This window comes from Coptis chinensis, chromosome 4 (genome assembly GCF_015680905.1).
Source record: "Coptis chinensis isolate HL-2020 chromosome 4, ASM1568090v1, whole genome shotgun sequence".
NCBI lineage: Eukaryota > Viridiplantae > Streptophyta > Magnoliopsida > Ranunculales > Ranunculaceae > Coptis > Coptis chinensis.
The window spans coordinates 50,620,808-50,645,581 of NC_141459.1; the positions used below are offsets into that span (position 1 = coordinate 50,620,808).

Sequence of the window (24,774 nt, forward strand, 5' to 3'; positions counted from 1 at the left end):
TCAAATCTGAAAATTAATGGTCATTACTTATTTTACCCACCCAATTTTACGTTAACACTTTGACATGTTCACATTGACGAAAGACATAGATCGACATGATCTGCTCTGTTATTCATGTTGGAATTGAATAAGTATATTTTGCATGTATACAAACAATCACCTAGAAAAAGACAAAAGGAGGAGTATTCTAAGTAGGTGAACGCATTTTTTTGAAAGAGATTTTTTTTTTTGTATTCATCAATTCATCGTAGAACACGTTCATGTGATAAATCTTTTTAAGTGAGAGTAGTGTATTCTTTGAGGATATGAAAACAATCAATCTATTTTAGTGATTTGATATATATTTTAGTGATTTGTACACGTTAGTACGTAAGTCGAGCAGTGATGATTTACCGCTAAATAACCATAAATCTAAGAAAACTTTTATACAAGCTAGATCGAGTTTAAGATAATTTCATTTGAAAATTATGGATTAATATCCTAAACCACAAAGTGAAAAGGCTATTTCAATTTGATCCCTTAGTTTCCAAATACTTATGCACCATAATCGTTGCTCATTAACGTATTTCGATTTATTTTCAATAGAAATATATTTTGATTCAAAAATTTGTGTGAGACATTTTGTAAAGCCTTTTCAGCACACAAAATATTTAATAGATCCCGAGCGTATGCCCGGGTCCAAAATCTAGTATATACTGAAACTGCCAACTTTATTTTCCATGATACTCGTTGCCTTGAACATTAGAAAACGAGTAGTGCTACACGGACCTACTTTGGACCATATGGACCAACCCAAATAACAACATGAAACCGAAATATCGGTTCCTACTATATTGAGTTATCGACAATGGGACCCAAAATATCAGTATCATGGTCATATATTGGATATGCATAACCGGATAACCCATATCCAATATTGAATGGATATATATATATATATATATATATATATATATATATATATATATATATATATATATATATATACAATATATAATAGCCGGATCTTTAGGAGGAAAATTTCTCAACCGAACTGTGTATTTGTAATCTCTCTATTTTATGATTTTAGAACTACCTCCCTTAATTATTCTAATCAGCTCCCTCCTTTTTAAACAATTTACCAAAAACTCTCTCATTTTTTTGAAATTAGAATTAGCTTCATATTATTTAAAATAATTTAGAAAATCTCATTCACGTCACTCAAATTATATTCAACCCCTCCTAATGTTTTTATATTATTTTTTAGATTATAACTAGAATTCAAAAAATCATACTATCAGAGAGATGTTAGAGCGACAGGTTTAAAGATTTGAAAAAACACTGATGCGTAGCACCATATATGATAGCCGGGTCTTTAGGAGGCACCAGAAAATCTTGAATTGCATGAGTTGGAGGGTTTGTCATTCTCTTAGAGATATGGTTTTATGAGTATTTTTGTGCTGAAAAAGCTTTACAAAATGTCTCACACAAATTTTCGAATCAGAATATATTTTTATTAAAAATAAATCAAAATAATGGATCAAATTGAGATAGCATATTCACTTTGTGGTTTAGGATATTAATCCGTAATTTTTAAATAGAATTATCTTAAACTCGGTCTAGCTTGTATAATAGTTTTCTTAGATTTATAGTGATTTTTTATGCAAATTTTGAATCGAATATATTTTTATTGAAAATAAACCGAAATATGTTAATGAAGCAAATGATTATGGTGTATAAGTACTTGGAAACTAAGGAATTAAATTGAGATAACCTTTTCACTTTATGGTTTAGAATATTAATCCATAATTTTCAAATAGAATTATCTTAAACTTAATCTAGCTTGTATAATAGTTTTATTAGATTTATGGTGATTTATCGTAAATCATCACCATTCAAACTTTATGTACTAATGTGTACAAATCACTAAAACAGATTGATTATTTTCATATCATCAAAAATATACTACTCTCATTTGAAAAGATTTATCACATGAACGTGTCCTATGAACGGGTGTCATTATATTAAATTATTCTAAAAAATATTAGCAACTATGCATAACTATAAAAAAATAAAAATTATATTAATTACTCATTTAAATTTCTTGCACCATTCTCTATAAAAAGGAAGCACCAAACTTTGATAAAACTCATCGACTTCTTTTTATTGTTAGGTTTAATAATATAAGTTTGATTAAAGTTTTGTGAGAATGTCCAATGTGGCCAAAATAATATTGAAGCTGCTTGAATAGCAAGACATTCCCAATCACAATAAAAAAAATTATAATAAATACTATTTAAAATGCAAAACTATATTTGTCGAGACATTTATTCTCTCTACATATAATACAAATATGTTTTAGGGTTATTAGTTCAATGCATTTGCATCAAGTTTTTGATTTTTCATTAATTATATATTCTTTGAGATTAGTTTAATGTAGTACGTTGCATCCAGTTTTTAATTTTTCATTAATTATTCTTTAAGGCTAGTTCAATGCAGTTGCATCAAGTTTTCAATTTTTTGTTAATTATTATTTGAGGTTAGTTCAGTGCAATTGTATTCACTTTATGATTTCCAGTTAGTTATTCATTAAGGTTAATTCAGTACAGTTGCATCCAATTTTCGATGTTTCGTTAATTAGTCTTTGAGATTAGTTCATTGTATTTGCATCCATGTTCCAATCTCCCGTTAATTACTCTTTGAGGTTAGTTTAATACATCTGTATCCAGTTTCTGATTTCCTATTAATTGTTTTTCTAGGTTAGTTCGATAGTTTACAATTTCTATACATTTTACATATATGTAAAGGGTCTGTTTTATAAATTCACTTTCGTTTTGGGTTCCTAATTACTTTCGTAATTATTCATGTGAGAAGGCTAAAAAGTTGACATTTATGCTTTGAGGTCGATCGCGATCTTGATTACATCCGACTTCGATTTCTAGTTAACTATTTTTTGAGGTTATTTCAATGCATTTGCATCCAATTTTTTATTTTCCGTTAGTTAATCTCTGATTTTAGTTTAATGCAATTGCATCTAGTTTTTGGTTTTCCGTTAATTATTCTTTGAGGTTAGTTCAATGCAGTTGCATCCGATTTCCGATTTTATGTTAATTATTTTTTGAGATTAGTTCAATGCATTTGCATCAAGTTTCCGATTTCCCATTAATTATTTTTTGAGGTTAGTTCAATGCAGTTACATCAAATTTATAATTTCCCGTTAATTATTCATTAAGGTTAGTTCAGTGCGGTTTCATCTATTTTTCAATGTTTCATTAATTAGTCTTTGAGATTATTTCTAATTTCCCATTAATTATTCTCTGTCGTTAGTTTAATGCAATTTGTATAAAGTTTCTAATTTCCCGTTAATTACTCTTTGAGCTCAGTTATGTATTTGAATCCAGTTTTCGATTTCCTTATAATTATCTAATGTGGTGTGTAATACCAAGTTCTACTGATCCATCTGTAGTGTCATTGCAAACATGACATAAAAAGTAAATTATGCTTAATTTACTATGTGGGATCATTGAAGATTATTCAGTTTTCGATTTCCAATTAATTATTCTTTAAATTATGCATGACTCACTATATGGAATCGATATTCAAAGATTATCTACGAACGGGTGTTGTTATATTAATTATTCTGAAAAATATTTGCAAATATGCAGAACTATTGTATATTAATATTATATTTATCACTAAACCAAATTTCTTATAACGTGAAAACCTCACTCTCCATTAAAAAAAAAAACTTGCATTTGATAAAATCCTTCAACTTCATTTTGTTGTTTAATAATAGAAGTTTGATTGATGTTTTGTGAGATTGCCTAATAAAACGAAGTTCATATATATTGAAGCTACTTGAATACGAAAAGAGATAAGATAAACACCATTTTAAATACAAAACTATATTTATCGAGACATTCCCACAACATATAACCCAACTATGATTTGAGGTTAGTTCAATGCATTTGCATCCAGTTTCTGATTTTCCGTTATTTATATTTTGAGGTTAGTTTAATGCAGTTGCATCCAATTTCCAATTCTCGTTATTTATTTTTTGAGATCAATTCAATGCTGTTGCATCCAGTTTCTGATTTATCGTTAATTATTTTTTTTGGTTAGTTTAATACATTTGCAACTTACTATTGGCGTTTATATGAAAAGCCGCAATAAAATTGATTGCGTTTTTGGGTTACTGCTATTGCCCGCAACTTCAACACCCAATTTTAGGCCCGCTCAAGCAAAAGTCCGAATTTTAAGTGCAGAATAACTTTGTAAATAGGCTACTACTAGATTTTGGACCCGGGCATACGCCCGAGATCTATTAAATATTTTGTGTGCTGAAAAAGCTTTACAAAATGTCTCACACAAATTTTCGAATCAGAATATATTTTTATTAAAAATAAATCAAAATAATGGATCAAATTGAGATAGCATATTCACTTTGTGGTTTAGGATATTAATCCGTAATTTTTAAATAGAATTATCTTAAACTCGGTCTAGCTTGTATAATAGTTTTCTTAGATTTATAGTGATTTTGCGGCAAATTTTCGAATCAGAATATATTTTTATTGAAAATAAACCGAAATATGTTAATGAGCAGCGATTATGGTGTATAAGTACTTGGAAACTAAGGAATTAAATTGAGATAACCTTTTCACTTTATGGTTTAGAATATTAATCCATAATTTTCAAATAGAATTATCTTAAACTTAATCTAGCTTGTATAATAGTTTTATTAGATTTATGGTGATTTATCTGTAAATCATCACCATTCAGCTTATGTACTAATGTGTACAAATCACTAAAACAGATTGATTATTTTCATATCATCAAAAAATACACTACTCTCATTTGAAAAGATTTATCACATGAACGTGTCCTATGAACGGGTGTCATTATATTAAATTATTCTAAAAAATATTAGCAACTATGCATAACTATAAAAAAATAAAAATTATATTAATTACTCATTTAAATTTCTTGCACCATTCTCTATAAAAAGGAAGCACCAAACTTTGATAAAACTCATCGACTTCTTTTTATTGTTAGGTTTAATAATATAAGTTTGATTAAAGTTTTGTGAGAATGTCCAATGTGGCCAAAATAATATTGAAGCTTCTTTGAATAGCAAGACATTCCCAATCACAATAAAAAAATTATAATAAATACTATTTAAAATGCAAAACTATATTTGTCGAGACATTTATTCTCTCTACATATAATACAAATATGTTTTAGGGTTATTAGTTCAATGCATTTGCATCAAGTTTTTGATTTTTCATTAATTATATATTCTTTGAGATTAGTTTAATGTAGTGCGTTGCATCCAGTTTCTAATTTTTCATTAATTATTCTTTTTTAAGGCTAGTTCAATGCAGGTTGCATCAAGTTTTCAATTTTCATTAATTATTATTTGAGGTTAGTTCAGTGCAATTGTATTCACTTTATGATTTCCAATTAGTTATTCATTAAGGTTAATTCAGTACAGTTGCATCCAATTTTTGATGTTTCGTTAATTAGTCTTTGAGATTAGTTCATTGTATTTGCATCCATGTTCCAATCTCCCGTTAATTACTCTTTGAGGTTAGTTTAATACATCTGTATCCAGTTTCTGATTTCCTATTAATTGTTTTTCTAGGTTAGTTCGATAGTTTACAATTTCTATACATTTTACATATATGTAAGGGTCTGTTTTTATAAATTCACTTTCGTTTTGGGTTCCTAATTACTCGTAATTATTCATGTGAGAAGGCTAAAAAAGTTGACATTTATGCTTTGAGGTCAGTGCGATGCAGTTACATCCGACTTCCGATTTCTAGTTAACTATTTTTTGAGGTTATTTCAATGCATTTGCATCCAATTTTTTATTTTATGTTAGTTAATCTCTGATTTTAGTTTAATGCAATTGCATCCAGTTTTTGGTTTTCCGTTAATTATTCTTTGAGGTTAGTTCAATGCAGTTGCATCCGATTTCCGATTTTATGTTAATTATTTTTTTAGATTAGTTCAATGCATTTGCATCAAGTTTCCGATTTCCCATTAATTATTTTTTGAGGTTAGTTCAATGCAGTTACATCAAATTTATAATTTCCCGTTAATTATTCATTAAGGTTAGTTCAGTGCGGTTTCATCTATTTTTCAATGTTTCGTTAATTAGTCTTTGAGATTATTTCTAATTTCCCATTAATTATTCTCTGTCGTTAGTTTAATGCAATTTGTATAAAGTTTCTAATTTCCTGTTAATTACTCTTTGAGCTCAGTTATGTATTTGAATCCAGTTTTCGATTTCCTTATAATTATCTAATGTGGTGTGTAATACCAAGTTCTACTGATCCATCTGTAGTGTCATTGCAAACATGACATAAAAAGTAAATTATGCTTAATTTACTATGTGGGATCATTGAAGATTATTCAGTTTTCGATTTCCAATTAATTATTCTTTAAATTATGCATGACTCACTATATGGAATCGATCTTCAAAGATTATCTACGAACGGGTGTTGTTATATTAATTATTCTCTGAAATATTTGTAAATATCTTGGAACTATTGTATATTAATATTATATTTATCACTAAACTAAATTTCTTATAACGTGAAAAAACTCACTCTCCATTAAAAAAAAACTTGCATTTGATAAAATCCTTCAACTTCATTTTGTTGTTTAATAATAGAAGTTTGATTAATGTTTTGTGAGATTGCCTAATAAAACGAAGTTCATATATATTGAAGCTACTTGAATCTGAAAAGAGATAAGATAAACACCATTTTAAATACAAAACTATATTTATCGAGACATTCCCACAACATATAACCCAACTATGTTTTGAGGTTAGTTCAATGCATTTGCATCCGGTTTACGATTTTCCGTTATTTATATTTTGAGGTTAGTTTAATGCGGTTGCATCCAATTTCCAATTCTCGTTATTTATTTTTGAGATCAATTCAATGCCGTTGCATCCAGTTTGATTTATCGTTAATTATTTTTTGGTTAGTTTAATACATTTGCATCCAATTTCCAATTTCACATTAATTGTTCTTTAAGGTCGATTCGATGCATTTGCATCCAGTTTTTGATTTCCCGTTAATTATTCTGTGAGATTAATTTAATGTATTTGCATCCAGTTTCTGATTTCTCGTTTATTATTTGATAAAGTTGCATTTGCATATAGTTTCCGATTTCCCGTTAATTATTTTTTAAGATTAGTTCCACGCATTTGCATTATGTTTCTAATTTCTAATTAATTTTTCTTTGAGGTTAGTTCAATGCAGTTGTATTCAATTTCCGATTTCTTGTTAATTTAATCTTTGAGGGTTAGCTCAATGTATTTGCATCCAGTTTCCGATTTTATGACAATTATTTTTTAATGTTAGTTTGATGTATTTGCATCCAAGTTTTGATTTTTTGTTAATTATTCTTTGAGGTTAGTTTAATGTAGTTGTATCCATATTCCGATTTTCTATTAATTAATTTTTAAGATTAGTTTAATGCTTGTATTTGCATCCAGTTTCCGATTTTCCGTTAAATATTATTTGAGGTTAGTTCGATACATTTGCATCCAGTTTTTGGTTCCCCATTAATTGTTTTTTTTTTTTCGTTAGTTTCATACAATATTATACATATTTTAAAATATTTGTCATTATTGCTTTGTCGTTGTTATTTTTTTTTTTTTTTTTATTATATATTTTGTGATGTTATTTTTAGTATAATTGTTACGTGTTAAAGATATATTCGAAATAAGTCGGTGTTTTATCATAGTCTCATAGACACTAAAATTGTATGATTTGTAATATGGAATTAGTTTCTACAAATCACTTATTTTTTAGCAATTTTTTTATTTGATCAAATATATAAAAATTAGAACAATAAAAGTGTTTGATTCGTAATATGAAATTACATTCTACAAATCACATATTTTTTAGCAATTTTTTTTTTTATTTTATTAAATATATAAGAATTGACAATACACTCAAACTCTCCAAATATAAGAATTAGAAATACACTCAAACTCTCCAAAGAACTCAAAATATAAGAATTAGAAATACACTCAAACTCTCCAAAGAGGTTCAATGTAGGTAGGATTGTGAAATTTTATTAAAAATACTATATTTCATATTATAGTGCCACATAGGATAGAGAAAAATCTAACTCTCATATTAGAGTGCCACATAGGAAAGAGAAAATCCTCCTTTAAACGTCTCTGTTTTAGTATATAGATAGTAGATTTGCTGTCCACAAGACAACACGTACTAATTGGTGCCGAAAAAACTGTTTATTCTGCCCGAAAATGCTGTTTATGTTCCCCAAAATGGTTTGGACCAACCCTGCTGTTAATAAGCCCTGCCTGTTTGTGTTGCGGAGAAGAAGCCTGTCCACAAATTCACTCTTTTTAAGTAGGCCCTTCTTTTTTTGGCCCTTTAAATTTTTTAAGAAAACTCTCTTCACCACCACGTCTGATATTTTCTCTCATCCTAACCAAAACCACCGCCACCTCCAATCACCTCACCACCACGATTTACCCTCTTTCCACCACCTCCAATCACCGCTCCATAAAAAATTCCTTCCTCTCATCTCAAAACAAAAACTCCTATTTGTACTCATCTTCTCCTTCTTAACAAACCACATCTTTAACTGTTACAATTTTGTCTTTATTTTTAACAAAAAGAAAATATCTTTCTTTTGAATTTTTTCAATTGACAACTAGAGTTATTGCAAATGGAGAAGGGAAGTAGTAATCTTGCAATTACTTCAGAGCAATTAATTTCGTAGAGACAAAATAACTCCTATATCTCCATATTCTCCCCATATTTTCTTCTCTCTGTATTCTTTTATTATATTTATTTTTAAGTAATCTTTTTCTTAGTTTTTGATTTAAGGAAATCTGTCATTGAAGGTTCGATTATGTGATACGAAATTTGAACGATGGAGCAGCAAGGATTGATGAACTTCTCTACTTCGAACGCACTTGCAACATCGACACCGATTCATTTCAATTCATGAGCACCTTGCAATTGACGGTCAGGTATCATCGTCTCTCTTCACTTCCCGTGAATTAAGCTTTCCAGTTTTTAAATCCAAATCTAGTTATCCTTAATTTGGACGTTTTGATCGAAAATTTTGTATTTTTATTGAAACTAAAGTGGGTTGTTCCATAGTGCATATGTAAAATGATTTTTATATCTCTCTAAAGTGGTTGATTTTATGTAGTTGTTTAAAATTAATGCAACACATGGGGATTCTGTTTTGTGGGCCATAGACATTTGATAAAATGCTTAGCTGGTGAGTCTGGTATTATCAGAGGCTTAAATTCACTACTACAAAAAAGTACATAGATAGCACTTGTTTAATTGCACTTGTAAAAAAAAGCGCTATCCTAAAAATAGGTATTGCGTTTGCTAAAATTAGTGCTATCCTTTACTAGTACGTTTTTCTATTCAATTTCCTTTAGAGAGTGCAACGCTGTCCCAAATCATAATAAACGCTTTCTTAATTTCACACGTGTGTAAAGCGGGCACCTAAAATTCTCACATGCGTGGGAATCAGCTGAAGATAAGACGTATTTACTTAAAAAGGTAAGACCAAAAATAAAAAAACAAGAAATTGGGCCTAACACCCAATTTTGGAGAAAATGAAGTCTAGAGGACACAGTTTTTGGTGAGTAACTCACAAGGACAAATTCTAGCAATTAGTAACTCACGGACCCACGATTTCAAATTTAGTAACCCTCAAGGACAAAATAAGTTGGCCTGGCCGTTTTTTTTAAATGCCAGTTATACCCTTTCGTGAAAATAACCCTCAAGGACAAATAGTCCGGATTTAAAATAAATATTTTCTAATTTTACCCTTTCTGTCATTTTACTATGAACAATGAGTGTTCATACTTTCTGCTGGTGTATGAACAATGATTGTTCATATCCAAATAGGTTAATGTACCTTATACAATATATTGATGTATGAACATTGAATGTTCATAGTGAACATTGAATGTTCATACCTAAAGAACTATGAACATTGATTGAACTCAATCAATGTTCATACCCAAGGACTATGAACATTGAATGTTCATATCCAAGGACTATGAACATCGAATGTTCATACCTAAAAGACTATGAACATTGAATGTTCATACCCAATCAATATTCATACCCAAGGACTGTGAACATTGAATATTCATACCCAAAGGACTATGAACATTGAATGTTCATATCCAAGGACTATGAACATCGAATGTTCATACCAAAAAGACTATGAACATTGAATGTTCATACCCAATCAATATTCATACCCAATGACTGTGAACATTCAATGTTCATACTAAATATACCAGGTCGTTTCGTCTGGGCCGAGCCGTTAATTATTTCGCGTCAGGGGTATACTTGACATTTCATCTACCCGGTCCGTTTTTTATTTTGCGTCAAGGGTATACTTGACCTTTCATCTACCCGGTCCTTGAGAGTTACTTTTTCGGCATTTTTGTCCTTGAGAGTTAGTCCCTGATAAAAAAAACCCTAGAAACAAAATATGAGAATGGAGAACCATTGAATCGATTCAGTTCGATTGTTTGCAAGATTCATCGAAGCTGCAAAAATAAAAGTAAGTTTCTCTGTCTATTTCAGATTTGTTAAAATTGTGTGTCAAAAATCTTCAAATATTCATCTCTTTCTCTTTATTCGTTCATCTATTATATGTTTATGATCTTCCTTCAAATTGAAGTACGCCTAATCTTCCATTTTGACTTTTAAATTCCAGATCCCGTTTTCTGAAAATTAGGTGAAGAGAAATCCGATCAGAAATTATGGATTTTTTTTTTATGTTGAAATTTAGATGCTTATAGGTTATTTTCTAGTAGCGAAACTCGTGTACAAAGGATCTATGTACGAGCACAAAGTACATGGTTGTTCTCTGTTCAAATGTTTAGTACCCATCGCATGTCAGTGATTTGAACTCTTTGAATCTCAAAAAAATTCTTGTAATTTGGATGGGTAGCTTTCCCTGTATAAGGAAAAAAACTTTCACTTACACATTATATCTTTCTTGTTTGATTCTTTAGTAAGGTTTCAATGCGTTCCCTGTTTACTTTTTGATGTGAAGTTGTTAGGATGTGATAGATTAATTGTTCAAGACACTCCACTTGTAAGTTGCTACAACCTGTTTTACAATATATTACCAAGAAAGTTAAGGTTATTCTTTGTCATTCCAAAAGTAATCCTTAGATTTTATTTATGAAAAATTTATTAGTATTAGTTGGTTCTCTTTTGAATTATTCGTAGGTTATTGCTACATGGAAGTTAAGCTTGCAATCTGGTAAAGGGGAGTTGGGAATTATGTGCTAGCATAGAGTAGCGCGGAGACCCTCATAAAATTGCGTAAGTAACACTTTTTTTGCTTATGTTTATTTCATTGTATATTGATCTTATTCAGATTTTGTTAGCTTAATATGATTTCAGATACGTAGTGGAGTTGTCCATTGCCTAGGTCCTTAGGTAATAACACCTCTCTAAGCATCATGTATGCATTTGTTATAACTTTTATTATGTTGATGAGTTTATCTATATAATAGTTTAATCTTGTCAAGCAACAGGGGGATCATTTCTTCTCACCATTTTTTTTGGATTTGTGTGTGCCTCTAACCCCTTTTGGAATTTGATCATAGTAAGTAGAAAGGTAATGCTTGGGTTGCTGAATATACATGTTTTTGAATGGTGTTGTGGAACATATTGTCTAGCGAGCTAGCATTTCAGATTAAGTGTTTGGATGCACTCCCACTTGAATGTTACTCTTAATAATGGAAGTTTGTTTGTGTTACAGTAGTGATATTTGAAGAAAGACATCCCATTTGAACTTTTCATGTAAGTGTGAACATTTGGTTTCATGTTAATGGAAGAGAGGTTAGTACCTACTTAAGAATTGGATAAATCTCTACTACTAGCAATTTCAACCATATTAAAATAATCAGAGTAGTCAATTTTCATTTTTTTTTTGTAGTGTTATTGTGCTATTTTTTCCTTTCCTAATACTTTGAATTTTTTCAATTATTCGGTTTGTTAACTAAATGCATGATTAATCACTAGTGATTTGTTTTATTTGAAAATCATTAATGTACAATATACTCAACAAGTCTTTTATACGAATCTGTAATTAGACCGGTACGAATTTGTACAAGATTAAATCATTGTACGAATATGGAGTTAGACTGGATTGGTGGTTGTTTTTTTAGCAAAAATATTGTATCGAAATTTATGTATGTTATATTTTTGGGAGAAATTTACTATTTTATATCGCTTTTAGTACTGGTTTTCTGCGGAATTTGTGAAAGGGGCAGAGAAAGGATAAGCTTACGTGGTTTGGTGTTCTACAGAATTTATGATGATGTTCCAAAAGACTCGGGTATATTTTTTCATATATATTATTGACCTCAACTGGTTAGTTTGTTTGAAAATGATTGTTGATGGTAATGGATGGTCAAGAACACTTCCTAACTGAGCTCTCCTATCAGCTCTTGGTTTCACTTTACATTATACTATGACTAAAAGGGTTGATGTTCAGTAGTTGAACTTCTAATTTTATAACTCTATCTTCACTTCGGAAATTATTTTTTGAGCAAAATATATTTATCAAGAGTCTTAGTTTGTTATATATGTTTGTTTTATTTCCAGGGAAAAGTATATGGTTGGCCTGATCTTGTCCGACTTGTGCTGTATTTGCAAAAGGGTTCCCTAATGAAGAATAAACTTTCATGGTGGCTATACCTTTTGAATTTTGTTTAGTTAAATAGGAACTCAAGTATTCTTTTTCTTAAAAATTTTATACTTAATTGTTTTGAAATGGGTATGTTTAAAGACGAGTAACATGGCAGATATTGACTTAGTGGTACCTTAAAGTTCACATATATAGGATTTTTGCCGCTTGTACATTTATTTTATGCATTCCCCCACTTCCTTAATTTGTTAATGAGATTGTGTGACACAATGGATCCATAAGCTCAAAATGGATGAATGCTTAAATAATTGAGAGGTTGATGGTTCGAATCAATCTGGATCTAATTTTTTTTTCATTCAGTATTTAATAAATTTCATATACATTTGAATGTTCTGATTTTGTATTAACAAAAACAATGGCATTTTCTTAATGCTATTGAAGTTTAATAGTATGAAATATAGAAGTTTAATAGCATGAAATAAATGTGATCGTTTTGTGGCAGAAACGCTATGAAATCTACTGCAGTTTTAACAAATGCTATCATTTTCATAGCGTTTTCAGACTCAAACACTATCATTTTAATAACGTTTTTGACACAAACGCTATCTTGAAAAGCATAGGATGGTCATAGATAGCGTTTGCGAAAATGCTATTAAATATTTTTTTTTTGTTTTTTGAAGCAACTAGAGGTTAGGCAGACCTCAACTTGTATTAAGAAAATTAAGCTCTCAAATACATTTTTCCTTGTGCATCCTCCTTTATAATTTTAGCGAGGGTTGCATCAACTGGAGGCAAGAAGTACATTATAGAATCTTCTAGAGAGTTACACAATCTAGACAAGTAATCAGCTACTTGATTGGTTTTCCTATAAACATATTTGAATGCAACAAATTCAAATTGTTGTTTTAAGGAGTTTATGGAAGCAATAGTGTTGAGGCAGTACCAAGGGGGCTCCACTTTGCCATTGATACACCAACAGCACACATAGAATCCGACCCAATCGTATATCTTTTAGCGCCAATGCTTAATGCACCTTTCATCCCAGCTTCAATCGCCATTAGTGTCTTTTGTTACACCTCGGAAACCATTAGTGTCTTCTGTTACAGAACCATCAGTATTTACTATGAACTCACCTGGTTGAGGTTTGAGCCAAGTACACCAGTTTGGGACTTTGCAAGTGAAAGAAACTTGAATATCATTCCTTTCGATAAGTACTTTAGCTGCCACAGTCTCGGGTACTTCTCTTAGCACTGTTTGCAGGTACGTTTTCATCTCCTTCATGAGCTTACTGCATACATGGTACATGGTCCTCAGAGTGTAGTTTTTGTTGGAACCTCCTCGAGTTTCTTTCTGTCCATATGGCATAAACAGTTGCGCAAACTGTGGCTTTCATAATTTCAGCTTCCAACTGCATAATCTCATTATGTTGTACCATTATGGAGTAGAAGGTCGAACACAAATACGCAGACCCATCCATCCCTTCACATTAGACCAGATTTTTTTTGTGTAAGGACAATCAAAGAAAAGATGTTTCGAAAACTCCCTTGGAGAGTTTCATAAGCAGCAACTTGAATGATGTAACACCTTTTTCACTAATCTATCTTGAGTGGAAAGACAATTTGCAAATAATTCCCAGCTTGTAAAGGAATGCTTAGGTAAAACAAACTTACCCCAGATAAGCTTGTACCATTTGTCCTTGTTGCGTATCTGTTTGAATGCCATGTAAGCTGATTTTGCAGTGACTCTTCCCGAGACAGTTTGAGTCCAAATGACTTGGTCTTGCGGTAGAAGAGGGTTCAACTTTGCATCCATAATCTTTCTTTTGAGCTCACTTTCAGGCAAAGAAGAAATAGAGTGGTTCCATGACTTCCATTTCCTATCAAGGATGAGATCACTTACCAGGGCATCAACTGGGATTTATAAAAGTTGTACTGCTTCAGGCTATTGGAGTAGTGGAGTGTCATGGCACCAAGGATCATGCCATATATATGTTTGCTCTCCCTTAGCTATCTGATGCCTTACAAATCTTTGTGCGACATTTCGATGCTTTAAGACATTCCTCCAAACCCATGAACGTCGGTAGGGGCTTTCATGGTCCAAAAATGTTGATTTCGTACATGATGCTCAATTGACCACTTAACACATAGAGAGTCTTCATAGCTTGCAATCTTGAATACAAGGTCATAGTAGGCAGCCTTGTTCCATGTCTTGGGGTCAACAATGCCCAAACCACCTTGATCCTTGCCAAGTCTTAAAGTGGAGTGACTTGCATGATGCATTTTTGGAATCATATCTGGTCCAGACCAAAGGAATCTATTGCAGATCTTTGCTATGTCATTCAAAGTTCTTTTGGGTAGAATAAAGGTTCTAGCCCAATAAACATGGAAAGAGGATAAGATAGATTGAATTAACTGAAGATGGCCAGCATAAGTGAGGGACTTGTTCTTCCAATTTGATATCCTTATGGTGATCATTTCTATCAAAGGTAAGCATTCTTTGATACCCATCCTTGTAGCTGAAAGCGGGAGGCCTAAGTAAGTAACAAGAGGCTGCATAAGCTTAACTTCCATGATATCAGCTAGGTCTTGTGCTTCATGTCGACTCATACTTCCACCAAGCAAAGTAGTTTTCTGACTATTCAACTTTAGACCCGTATAGACAGAGAACTCCATTAGAGTGTTCCTAACAGTTTGAATAGTCATAGCATCACCTTTACAGAACAACAAAATGTCATCAGCAAAGCTTAGGTGAGTAATATTCAGCTTATTGCATTTGGAATGATAAGAAAAGTCCTTTGTTGACACATTTCAATTCAACATGCCTCCTAGTATCTCCATGACTAAGACAAAAAGATAGGGAGAAATAGGGTCACCTTGTCAAAGCCATCTTTGACTAGCAAAATAACCTTGAGGCGTGCCATTGACTAAAATGGAGAAGAAAGGTGTAGTATAGCACATTTTGGTCCACTTAATGAACTTATCCGGGAATCTGAACCTTGCCATTACCATCTCAATAGATTGCCAGCTAACCATATCAAAAGCTTTGGTGATATCTATTTTGATGGAACATCTTTTAATACCATGAGTTCTAGAATAGCCCCTCACCAGTTCATGTGCAAGAAGGAGATTATCCGGTATGGATCTGCCTGGAATGAATGCTGATTGTTGCATAGAAATAAGTTCAGGCATGAAGGGTTTCATTCTATTAGTGAGTAGTTTGGAAACATACTTATAGATAACATTGTAGCATGTAATGGGCCTGAACTCTTCGACCTTTGATGGGGTTGCACATTTGGGGATGAGACACAGGTGAGTAGAATTAACTCCTCGATGCACTTAATTCAGAGAGAAAACCGAAAGAATAACTTGTACAAACTCATCTTTAACCCATTGTCAATTCTTTTTGAAGAAGAAGGCATTGTAACCATCAGGGCCTGGAGCACTACTATCTTCCATATGGAACAATGCTTGTTGAATCTTTGCCTCATTAAAGTCTTGAACCATATAATCAGCTTCAGATGCAGTAAGAACCCTCGGGAAGTGAAGACTCTCAAGAAAAATAGGGTCACAGTAAGCTAAAGAAGGTTGCCCCAATAGGTCTTTGTAGTAATTAACAAAAGCTTCTGAGACTTCTTCTTGACCTTCCCTTCTAACACCAGCAGAGTCATTCAAAGCCCAAAAAAGATTTCTGCTCTTTCTCTCTTTGATCATCTTATGGAAGAATTCATTGCATTTGTCCCCATACTTCATCCAATCACATCTGGTTCTATGTTTGAGGTCCTCACCTTCCATAATAATAAGCTGACAAAGGGTATTCCTAGCTTTCTTTTCTCTGTGGCATAGGAGAACATCCATTGGGTTACTCTGCTATTCTTTCTGAATATATTTAAGCTCTTTCCTTGCAACCTCTGTCTGCTTACACTACACCAAAACAGGCTATTTGCAACGGCAAAAAACCGTTGCGAATAATTTTCGCAACGCTTTTTAAGCGTTGCAAATAGGGCGTCGGTAAAGTGTTGGAAATATTTGCAACGGTTAAAAAGCGTTGCAAATGAAATTTTGCAACGGTTATTAACCGTTGCAGAGTGCCAATTACTAACGGTAAAAAAGCGTTGCAAAAGAAATTTTCCAACGGTTATTAACCGTTGCAGAGTGACTATTACTAACGGTTAAAAAGCGTTGCAAAAGAAATTTTCCAACGGTTATTAACCGTTGCAGAGTGACTATTACTAACAGTTAAAAAGCGTTGCATAGTTTGATTTGTAACGATTAAAATATTTATTTTTTGCTTTGCAACGGTTTAAAACCGTTACTAATGTGTTGATATTGTAAAAAAAATTATTTTTATTTTTTTCTTGCCCTAAACCTGCACCTCCTGGTTTCATATAGAAACAAAGAAAAATACCAATGCTTTTTCATACCATTTGACAAGTAAAATAAACACAAGCAAACGCCTGAAAAAACATATAATATTCATTGAATCATATATATAACTTCAAAAGAGTTTTGAGGGTTACAAATTCAGATTTACTAAGAGTTACAAATTTCTATACGATTTTCCAAGCAATTCCAAATCTTCAAAATGCAATAACAAGCATTAGTGACAATGACTTCACTCAATATAAATCCTAGTGCCGCTCCACAAAGCCCATCTAATTCCAAAAAATCACAAAACAAATAATGAACTTAGAAAAACAATCATACTAATTAAATTCATACAATCAAAAACACCCTAGTTCTCAAGCCACTTTATAAACAAATCAAGAGAGAAGGACACAAAAGCAAATAGATTCCTATATCAACGACTCATTGTATATTTAGAACATACCACTTTTTACCTTCAAACATAACTTGAGCACTACTTGTGAGACGTAACTTAGATTGACTTGTATGTAGGCTTTTCTCAAGAAAAATTCCAGTTTTGAGCATCGAACGGATAAGATTCAAAGATAACAGAGAAGAGAAGTTCCATCGCTAACAACGATTTTCTGTGTGCAAATAAATGCAATTCATTCAAATATGTCAATAAATATAGATACACATGAAACTAATAAACTCTAAATTGTCTTCTAAATAAAATCGAGTCATGCAGAAAAGTGATGGTGGAGACAATATTCATGATTAATCTAATGGATAACTAGAATAAAGCAAAAGTTTGCCGGGAACATTGTTTTGACTACTATCAAATCACCACTGAAGATAACGGAGATGCCATGAGAACTTTATTGTGACTACCAGGCTACAAAGACTCATTCAAACTTGGCCTTCAAGCAATCAATTTGGGCTAACAGCTAACGCTGTAACACCTATACAAAGACATGACAACACCCTAATCCCCTCAAATACCAAATGTTGGACAAAACCAAAAGTTGCTTTGCTTAACACCAATTATCAAACAAGAGTTCATTTTATGTCTTTTGGCCAACGCAACAAAACCATCAAAGTACACTTTGTCTTTCATTTCCCCCAGTCCAAAATTTTGAAGCAGGGGCTAATTAGTTAATCATCATCACCATGTCATCCGTGAGTCGGCACTAACCAATCCTTTGGAAAACTGAGTTCTTTCAAGAACCGAGAATTAGAGAGACTTGCGAGGCCACCGCCCCACCTCCACCACTCTCTAAAGTTTTCAAATTGCATAGCAAAGATGTTCCAACTTACAGGGACTAGTCACTTCTCAGTCACTGTAATTGGAGAAGCCAAAAAAAGAACTCATTTTGATCCATTCTTGCTAATAAAGAGCTAAAATCTAGCACCCCCGAACTGATTTTAAGATAGAAATGAAATTTTCTTGAATGAAAACATACTACAAGCGATATTATGCACTAAGTTCACTGAAAAAAAACATACTAAAAACTCACTAAACTAAAACTATAAAGAAAGAAACATGCATGTGGAAAGACTAGTAAAGTAGCATACCTATGATGCTTGCTTTGCTCAAAGAGAGCGGGAATGTGTAGCCTTTAAAGCTGGTGAGACTTGAGAGAGAGACAATAATGCAAAGGTTTTGGAAAGAAAAAGAAAACGTGTTATTAACTTATTATTGTAAATTTTTTTTTTTTTTGGGAGAAAAGTATTGCTGACATATATATAAGTTATTAGTTGACGAGCTATCTCGATATCTCGAAAAAGGAGACGGGATGGGTTTTATAGTTATAGTTCTATTTCTAGGAAGGAAGAGACTATCGGAAGCTCACTCTCGGCCGGACCCTACAGGCAAGTAGCAAGAAAGAGCACAGGAACTATATCAATCTTCGCTTGCCTTGCTTGGGGCTTGGTGGGATTCCTCGCTATCAATCAATAGAAGAAAGGAGCAAAGGAAAGGACGGAATCGACCATAAAAGCAACTACTGAGCTACCGCGAAAGCCGTATAGTGTTAGCGCATCCGTTTTCTTGTTGAGTGAAAACCTTGTTTCATCAAATTGCACCTATATAAGATGGACGTAACTACACTCAACAAGCAAGGGGACTACAAAAGGCTAGTTCGGAACCACACAAGAAGCATGTTCTGGCCCCCTATCGATAAATGGAAGGAGCACACTTTACGCTTTTATATCACCGGGTCGAAATAGCGAGATTTCACACCGATTGATAAGAAGGTCGGTTATAGATTTCAGCCTTTTGAGGCCGGTTTTTCTGCGATCCGCAGGGAATGTGGTTTGACCACTTTCTTTCAACATTCGTACTACTTTCTTTTCTCGCGATTCGATCTATTTCACTTGGCCAGCCCTACCCAACTTCGGGAATTAAGGAAGCTAAGCTGCACCTGTAAACCCTAGTGTAGGGAAAGAATGGTACGGAAGGAACCCTCCGAAGGGGGATTTCTTCGCAAGGAAGGATAATCGAATGTACCACCGAGAAAGTAGACTCGAATAAGTGTCGAGTTGGAGCAGCCTTTATAGAGACGGCACCGTGAGTGCTTTGTCATCCGTTCCTCGAAGTTTGAAGGGTGGGTCGATCAAGCCGGGCTTGAATTCCATGTAGTCAAGCAAGCTCAAGTAGGAGCAACTAGGCTAACTCCGGCTGTCAAGGCAACTTCTGGCGTGATGTTCCCCGTTTGATGTTTGGTAAGTTAAGGGTTTCAATTGGAGAAAGTCTCGCGAGACCGGTCGAAGTTAGAATGCTTTGAATGTAATGAAATCCGTGATTGAATTTGCCACCTTCCGGGTTGAGCCGGTTATTTATCCCTTTATCAAACCGGAAATCAAGCTTGAACCCACTTATCTTAATCTCAAGAGAAGGAAGTCAAGAATTGATCCCGAACCTACCTACCATAGCTACATCCAACTACAAAGAAGAAAGCCGGGAGTCCTTATACCACTAATAGTAAAGTAAGGAAGTCAAGATACATCTACAAAGCAAGAAAGAGATTCTATCCTACATTCGACTAGCTACCATAACGACAGGACAAGAGATAGCTCGATCTAATCTATTCTTTGCTGTCCTATCTCTTCTAACCTTGAACAAACCTTGGTTGAGAGCCATAAGAGGAAGCTAAATAAGGCCACATCGGTTTAAGCTCTTCAAAGTGAGGTGCTGAAAAGTTTGTATACCTGAAGCACTAATTTCAACTTTTTCTTCGAGCGTAACTGAGTCGACTCAATAGAGGTGCTTTCGACTCAATGCTTCCACTTTGATCATCAACCGAATCATTTCGTTTCAAAATAGTTGAAGACATTCAATGGGCCATTTAACTTCAACTTGAAACCCGAAAACCCCCAACAAAAATCAAGCAAATCCCAATGCCTTAGGTATCAAATATATAAACACACGCTGCAAACTTCCCTTCTACTTTTAGTCTTTTATTTTACTAAATGATATAAAATGTTCTAGGAAGATTAGTTTTGAATTGACAATGAGACAAGATTTAGTAGTACCTTTTCTTGTAAATGAACTATAATAAGCAATGGCAAAGAATAAGAATCACAAATTTGAAACTCCAGCTCCCCTTAACAAAAAGCTCAAAAACTTGCAAAAAAAAAAACAATCCATTTAACAAAATTTCAAAAACTCGTTCTCCAAAACAAAAACAAAACCCCCTTTTTTACCTCTCGAGAAGAAGTGAATCCGTAAAGGCAACCGGAGACTCTTGCACCGGTGTTACTACTTGCACCGCTAGTCCTAGTGCTCCTGCTAGAACTTCGATTACTTTCGGAGCACTAGTGCTCCCCGCCACACCAGATCTCCCTCTTACATCATGGTCACGGCTTCTCCCTACCATCCGCTGCCTCATCAAAGCTGAGAAAAGCTTCCATTACCCTCGACCTCATTGAGTTCTTGCACAAATCCTCCACCGCAATATGGGCATTCTGTGGTCCCGACCACAAAGTCGGATAGGGCCGCACTGTGTAACACCAATGTGTGTTTCCAAAGATTTGACATCCTTTCCCTCTCTCCTCCCACTGCAATCCCCTTTCAACCTGTAAACTGCAGAAAGATAATTCAAAATAAAGAGTATCACGGAGCTATATGTATGTCCGAAGGTGCGGGAAAAATGGAGTTTTATGGTTTGCACATGATGAATGGGCATTCCGCATGTGCTTTTCACTTGGTTTTCTATAACAATGCAAAGACATCTGCATTCAGCTTTTAATCTTTAAGACAAATATACACTTAAACATAAAAGTATATTGTTGTCACTCTTGTAGGATATGTCGTTCTACAATTTGTATAGAAATCAGTTCAAATATTGATACGTTAACGTGTGCTTAATGAGTCTAAGAACCCAATTATAAACGGCACCAACAACTAGAAGTTTCTTCAAATTGGTGTAATTAGACAATCAACATCTCTACTTAATATAAACCCTCCATCGAAATGAATGGACTCTACAGTAAAGTTAGTTCAATCTCTAGTAGTAAGGATCTGGCCTTACTACCATGCAAACATGTATCTCCACCTTCAAGTGCAGCAGGTAAGCAATATTTTTCATGTATACGTAGAAAATTAATCATGGACAAACATAGAATTGAATTTTTATTTTAACCACGAGTATTGTTTCCTGAAAGACACAAGACAAGAACTCTATGAACATGCAAAGAAGAGCAGCCCAGCTACCTAAAAAAATCTGAAGCCAATTTTCTTTCACTGCTTGGAGATACAAACGACAAGCAATATCCCATCTACATGGAAGGTAACATTTTACTCTCACAATGGCTGGTAAAATGTTTCCCACTAGCTATGGGTGCATTTATGAAACAAATTAACTTTCTAATCTAACTCTAATCATAGATTATCATTTTCTAAAGACCCTTTCTCCACATAAGCACTTAAGAGTAAGCTTCTTACAAACTCTTCTACATGCCAAAAAAATTTCAGGTCCAATACTCTACACACTGTGTACAACGGTGATTGATTTGGACAAACAAACAATATCCATTTTTCAGGGGAACCCACAGAATGGAGCAGTTTCTCATGTGTTTCCAGTTTGAAAGAAGTTTGAGATGTCACAATAGAAGCTCTCACCTTGTCAATCCAAAATTAAAGTTGCCTTATGTGATGTATTCTAGCCCAACATGGATCTTCTACTTATTGGCGCAAAGTCTTTTGGTTTCATCATGCACCTTACTGCTGCAACCTACTTAAACCCTAGCATCCACAACACTTGTCCATAAACTTTTAATTTAACAGTAGCACAAATAAAACGAACACTGTTACTCTCAAAGTACATGTTAGGGAATAATTTCGTAACTTGTACTTTCCAAGTCTGTAAGTAAAACTTTAATAGGTGTTTGGAGAGAGAAAGAGAGTGTCTTACAATCTCGGCCAAGTAGTGTGGACATGAAACAATTTCGAACCAGTCGCCATGAGGAATTACATACCCATCAGTTTGTTCTTTGTGTTCCCGCAAAATAACCCTCGCTCAAGAAGATAGAAATTCTTGAAATGACTATTGAAGTTAAAATGCAACTCTTAACTGCAAAAAACAAAATGACGAACAACTCCTCGCTTTGAAACATAAACATAATCGCTCAACAAATCCAAATTTTATGTCGTATGCTATAAATTTCGAGAAAAAGAAACAACCGTACATACAACCATTTTTGAAAGGAAAGCAAGAAATAATAAGAAAGTGAGACAATGATACCAATAAGACAAAGAGATCGCTCGTAATTTAATAAAAAAAAAAACCACATAATAATTAGGTCATCAATAACTTCATTTCAAAGATTCCGCGATAGGCTCAAACTACTTGAGATATAACAAGGCAAGGGAAACTGTTACCTCACGCCACACTAAATAAAACTTGAAGCAAAAAGCCAGATAGTAATATAGTATGTTTGCCTAACTCTTTCATTCGACAAATGATAATACCGGTCCCTTTCTAAAACACTTAACAACCAAATTGGCCTTCCTGATTTATAAAGCCATCTTCATTTGCATACCCCTTGTATTTCAAGCTTAATAAGAATGAATAAGTCAACATAGACAAGGAGTCTTACTCATCCACATATGTTCTCAATCATTTCAAGAAGCCACTTCAAACGCAATAAAGAAACCCCATTGAGCCAAAAGAGCATTTTTCACTCCCACATGCATCGAATAATAACTCTTTTTTTGATAACGATGTGAATAACAACTCAATGAGTCAATTCAAACCCAAGGAAGAGAAAGATCCATTTAGTGAAAATGACATCATCAGTAGTGAAATCAATAGCCAAAGAAAAATGAGTTTGTTTTTGAGTTTTTGATAGTTCTAGTCTTCTAGACATGTCAAGAGACGAAAAATAGTAACTATTATTTTATTTATAACTTAAATTCACATCTTATGTGCTAAAAATAAGGTTAACATTTTTCTGAGGAAGACCTGCTTGGTGAGGAAACAGTCTTCACAATAGTTACAACTTAACCTTGGTCTCGACTAATCTCCATACGGGCTCCATGAGTGTCTCCTTCAACGAATCATATACACGTGACCTTAAAAGTTAAAACATATAATAAAAAATGCGGGCATGCTTTCTTTTCTTATAACAAAAGATAGCCTACCCAATATTCATGGGCAAGATACTGCCGCTATGGCGATTGACCCAATAATAATAATAATAATAAGTAAAAATAATAATGGTAATCTAATTAAATATGCAGGCCAAGGAAATCAGACCACTGAAGAATATGATAATAACAGGATGCGAAACCTACAAGAATCGCATGGCAAACCGTGGCCGATGAATCCAACCCCGATGCATATGGCGCATTCAATCCATCGGAGCCATCCAAGCTTTGTGAGAGGATTCACATATCCAAACCAATCAAACTCAAAATTGGCATTTTCTCTCGCCCTTTTATGAACTCAAAGAACACAATGAGCAAAGAAAATTAACCACCTCTCGGGCACAATAAACTGCTGCAAAGAGACAATGGAGTCAGCTGTAGAAACTAGCTTCAAAAACAACATGATTCGTTAACACTTAAGCATGCACAACTTCATTAAAAGGTAAAAGATAGGACATAGAGTGAAGAAAGGTATCGATTAGTTTCCTATTCTAAAACACTAACACTAATCATATGCCAAAAAGTTTTAGTATCATTTTCTCGCAGAGCATATTAAAGGTAAATAACATCAAGCGGTCGACTAAGTGACTAGTACCAATCCACTATCAACCCAATGTAAGGTGAGATATATTTAATGGTCCGCAGAAGAGCATATTAAAAGTAAATAAAATCAAGCAATCCGACTAGTACCAATTCATTATCAACCCAATGTAAGGTGAGATATATTTAATTTGGTTTGAAGAAAATTGAATAAGAATGTCTACAACCGGATTACAACCACATGTGTGACCTATTCTCCTCCGTGGAAACCATTTGATTGTACCTAATTTTACATCTCACTTTGTTGAGGAGGAATGTGATGGGGAATTGATCTACTTTCCCAAGGAAAAGTTCTTAATCGTAATCTCCAACAAAGTAAGACTCTTCATGTGTTTTCCACTCACTTAAATGTTTAATGTTCCGAAGGCAGCTTGTGTGATACATCATCAAGAGCTCTCTACCTCTCTCCAAGATCTTTGCAATAACCCTCAATACAAGAAAATATCTTGATGACGCGTTATATCCTTATCTCCAATTTTACCTTAGCAGTATATAAGGTTT

The 24,774-nt window shown here is 33.4% G+C and overlaps 2 protein-coding genes and 2 long non-coding RNA genes across 7 annotated transcripts; 1 reads left to right on the forward strand and 3 right to left on the reverse strand.

Annotated features, from left to right (window-relative positions):
• The first annotated feature begins 8,267 nt into the window (after positions 1 to 8,267).
• LOC147503869 (uncharacterized) lies at positions 8,268 to 12,899 on the forward strand. Of its 4 annotated transcripts, none has more exons than XR_015192852.1 (3): positions 8,352 to 9,004; positions 11,033 to 11,115; positions 11,253 to 12,899. It is a non-coding gene; the product is annotated as an uncharacterized LOC147503869 (long non-coding RNA). The 4 variants fall into 4 exon arrangements; XR_015192853.1 differs by lacking the exon at positions 11,033 to 11,115 and having other exon boundaries at positions 8,353 to 9,004; positions 11,253 to 12,369; positions 12,639 to 12,899; XR_015192851.1 differs by having other exon boundaries at positions 8,268 to 9,004; positions 11,033 to 12,899.
• Positions 12,900 to 14,729: 1,830 nt separating this feature from the next.
• Positions 14,730 to 15,881, reverse strand: LOC147503870 (uncharacterized). Its single transcript, XM_086604989.1, has 2 exons — positions 15,761 to 15,881; positions 14,730 to 15,391 (listed from the first exon to the last, which is right to left on the reverse strand). Exons 1-2 carry the CDS (start codon positions 15,879 to 15,881, stop codon positions 14,730 to 14,732), a joined length of 783 nt encoding a protein of 260 aa, XP_086461115.1.
• A 192-nt stretch (positions 15,882 to 16,073) lies between these two features.
• On the reverse strand, positions 16,074 to 16,535 carry LOC147503871 (uncharacterized). The gene has a single exon (XM_086604990.1). The coding sequence runs from the start codon at positions 16,533 to 16,535 to the stop codon at positions 16,074 to 16,076; it is 462 nt and encodes a 153-aa protein (XP_086461116.1).
• A 600-nt stretch (positions 16,536 to 17,135) lies between these two features.
• Positions 17,136 to 17,551, reverse strand: LOC147503872 (uncharacterized). The gene is made up of 2 exons (XR_015220282.1): positions 17,519 to 17,551; positions 17,136 to 17,332 (listed from the first exon to the last, which is right to left on the reverse strand). It is a non-coding gene; the product is annotated as an uncharacterized LOC147503872 (long non-coding RNA).
• Between the last annotated feature and the right edge of the window lie 7,223 nt (positions 17,552 to 24,774).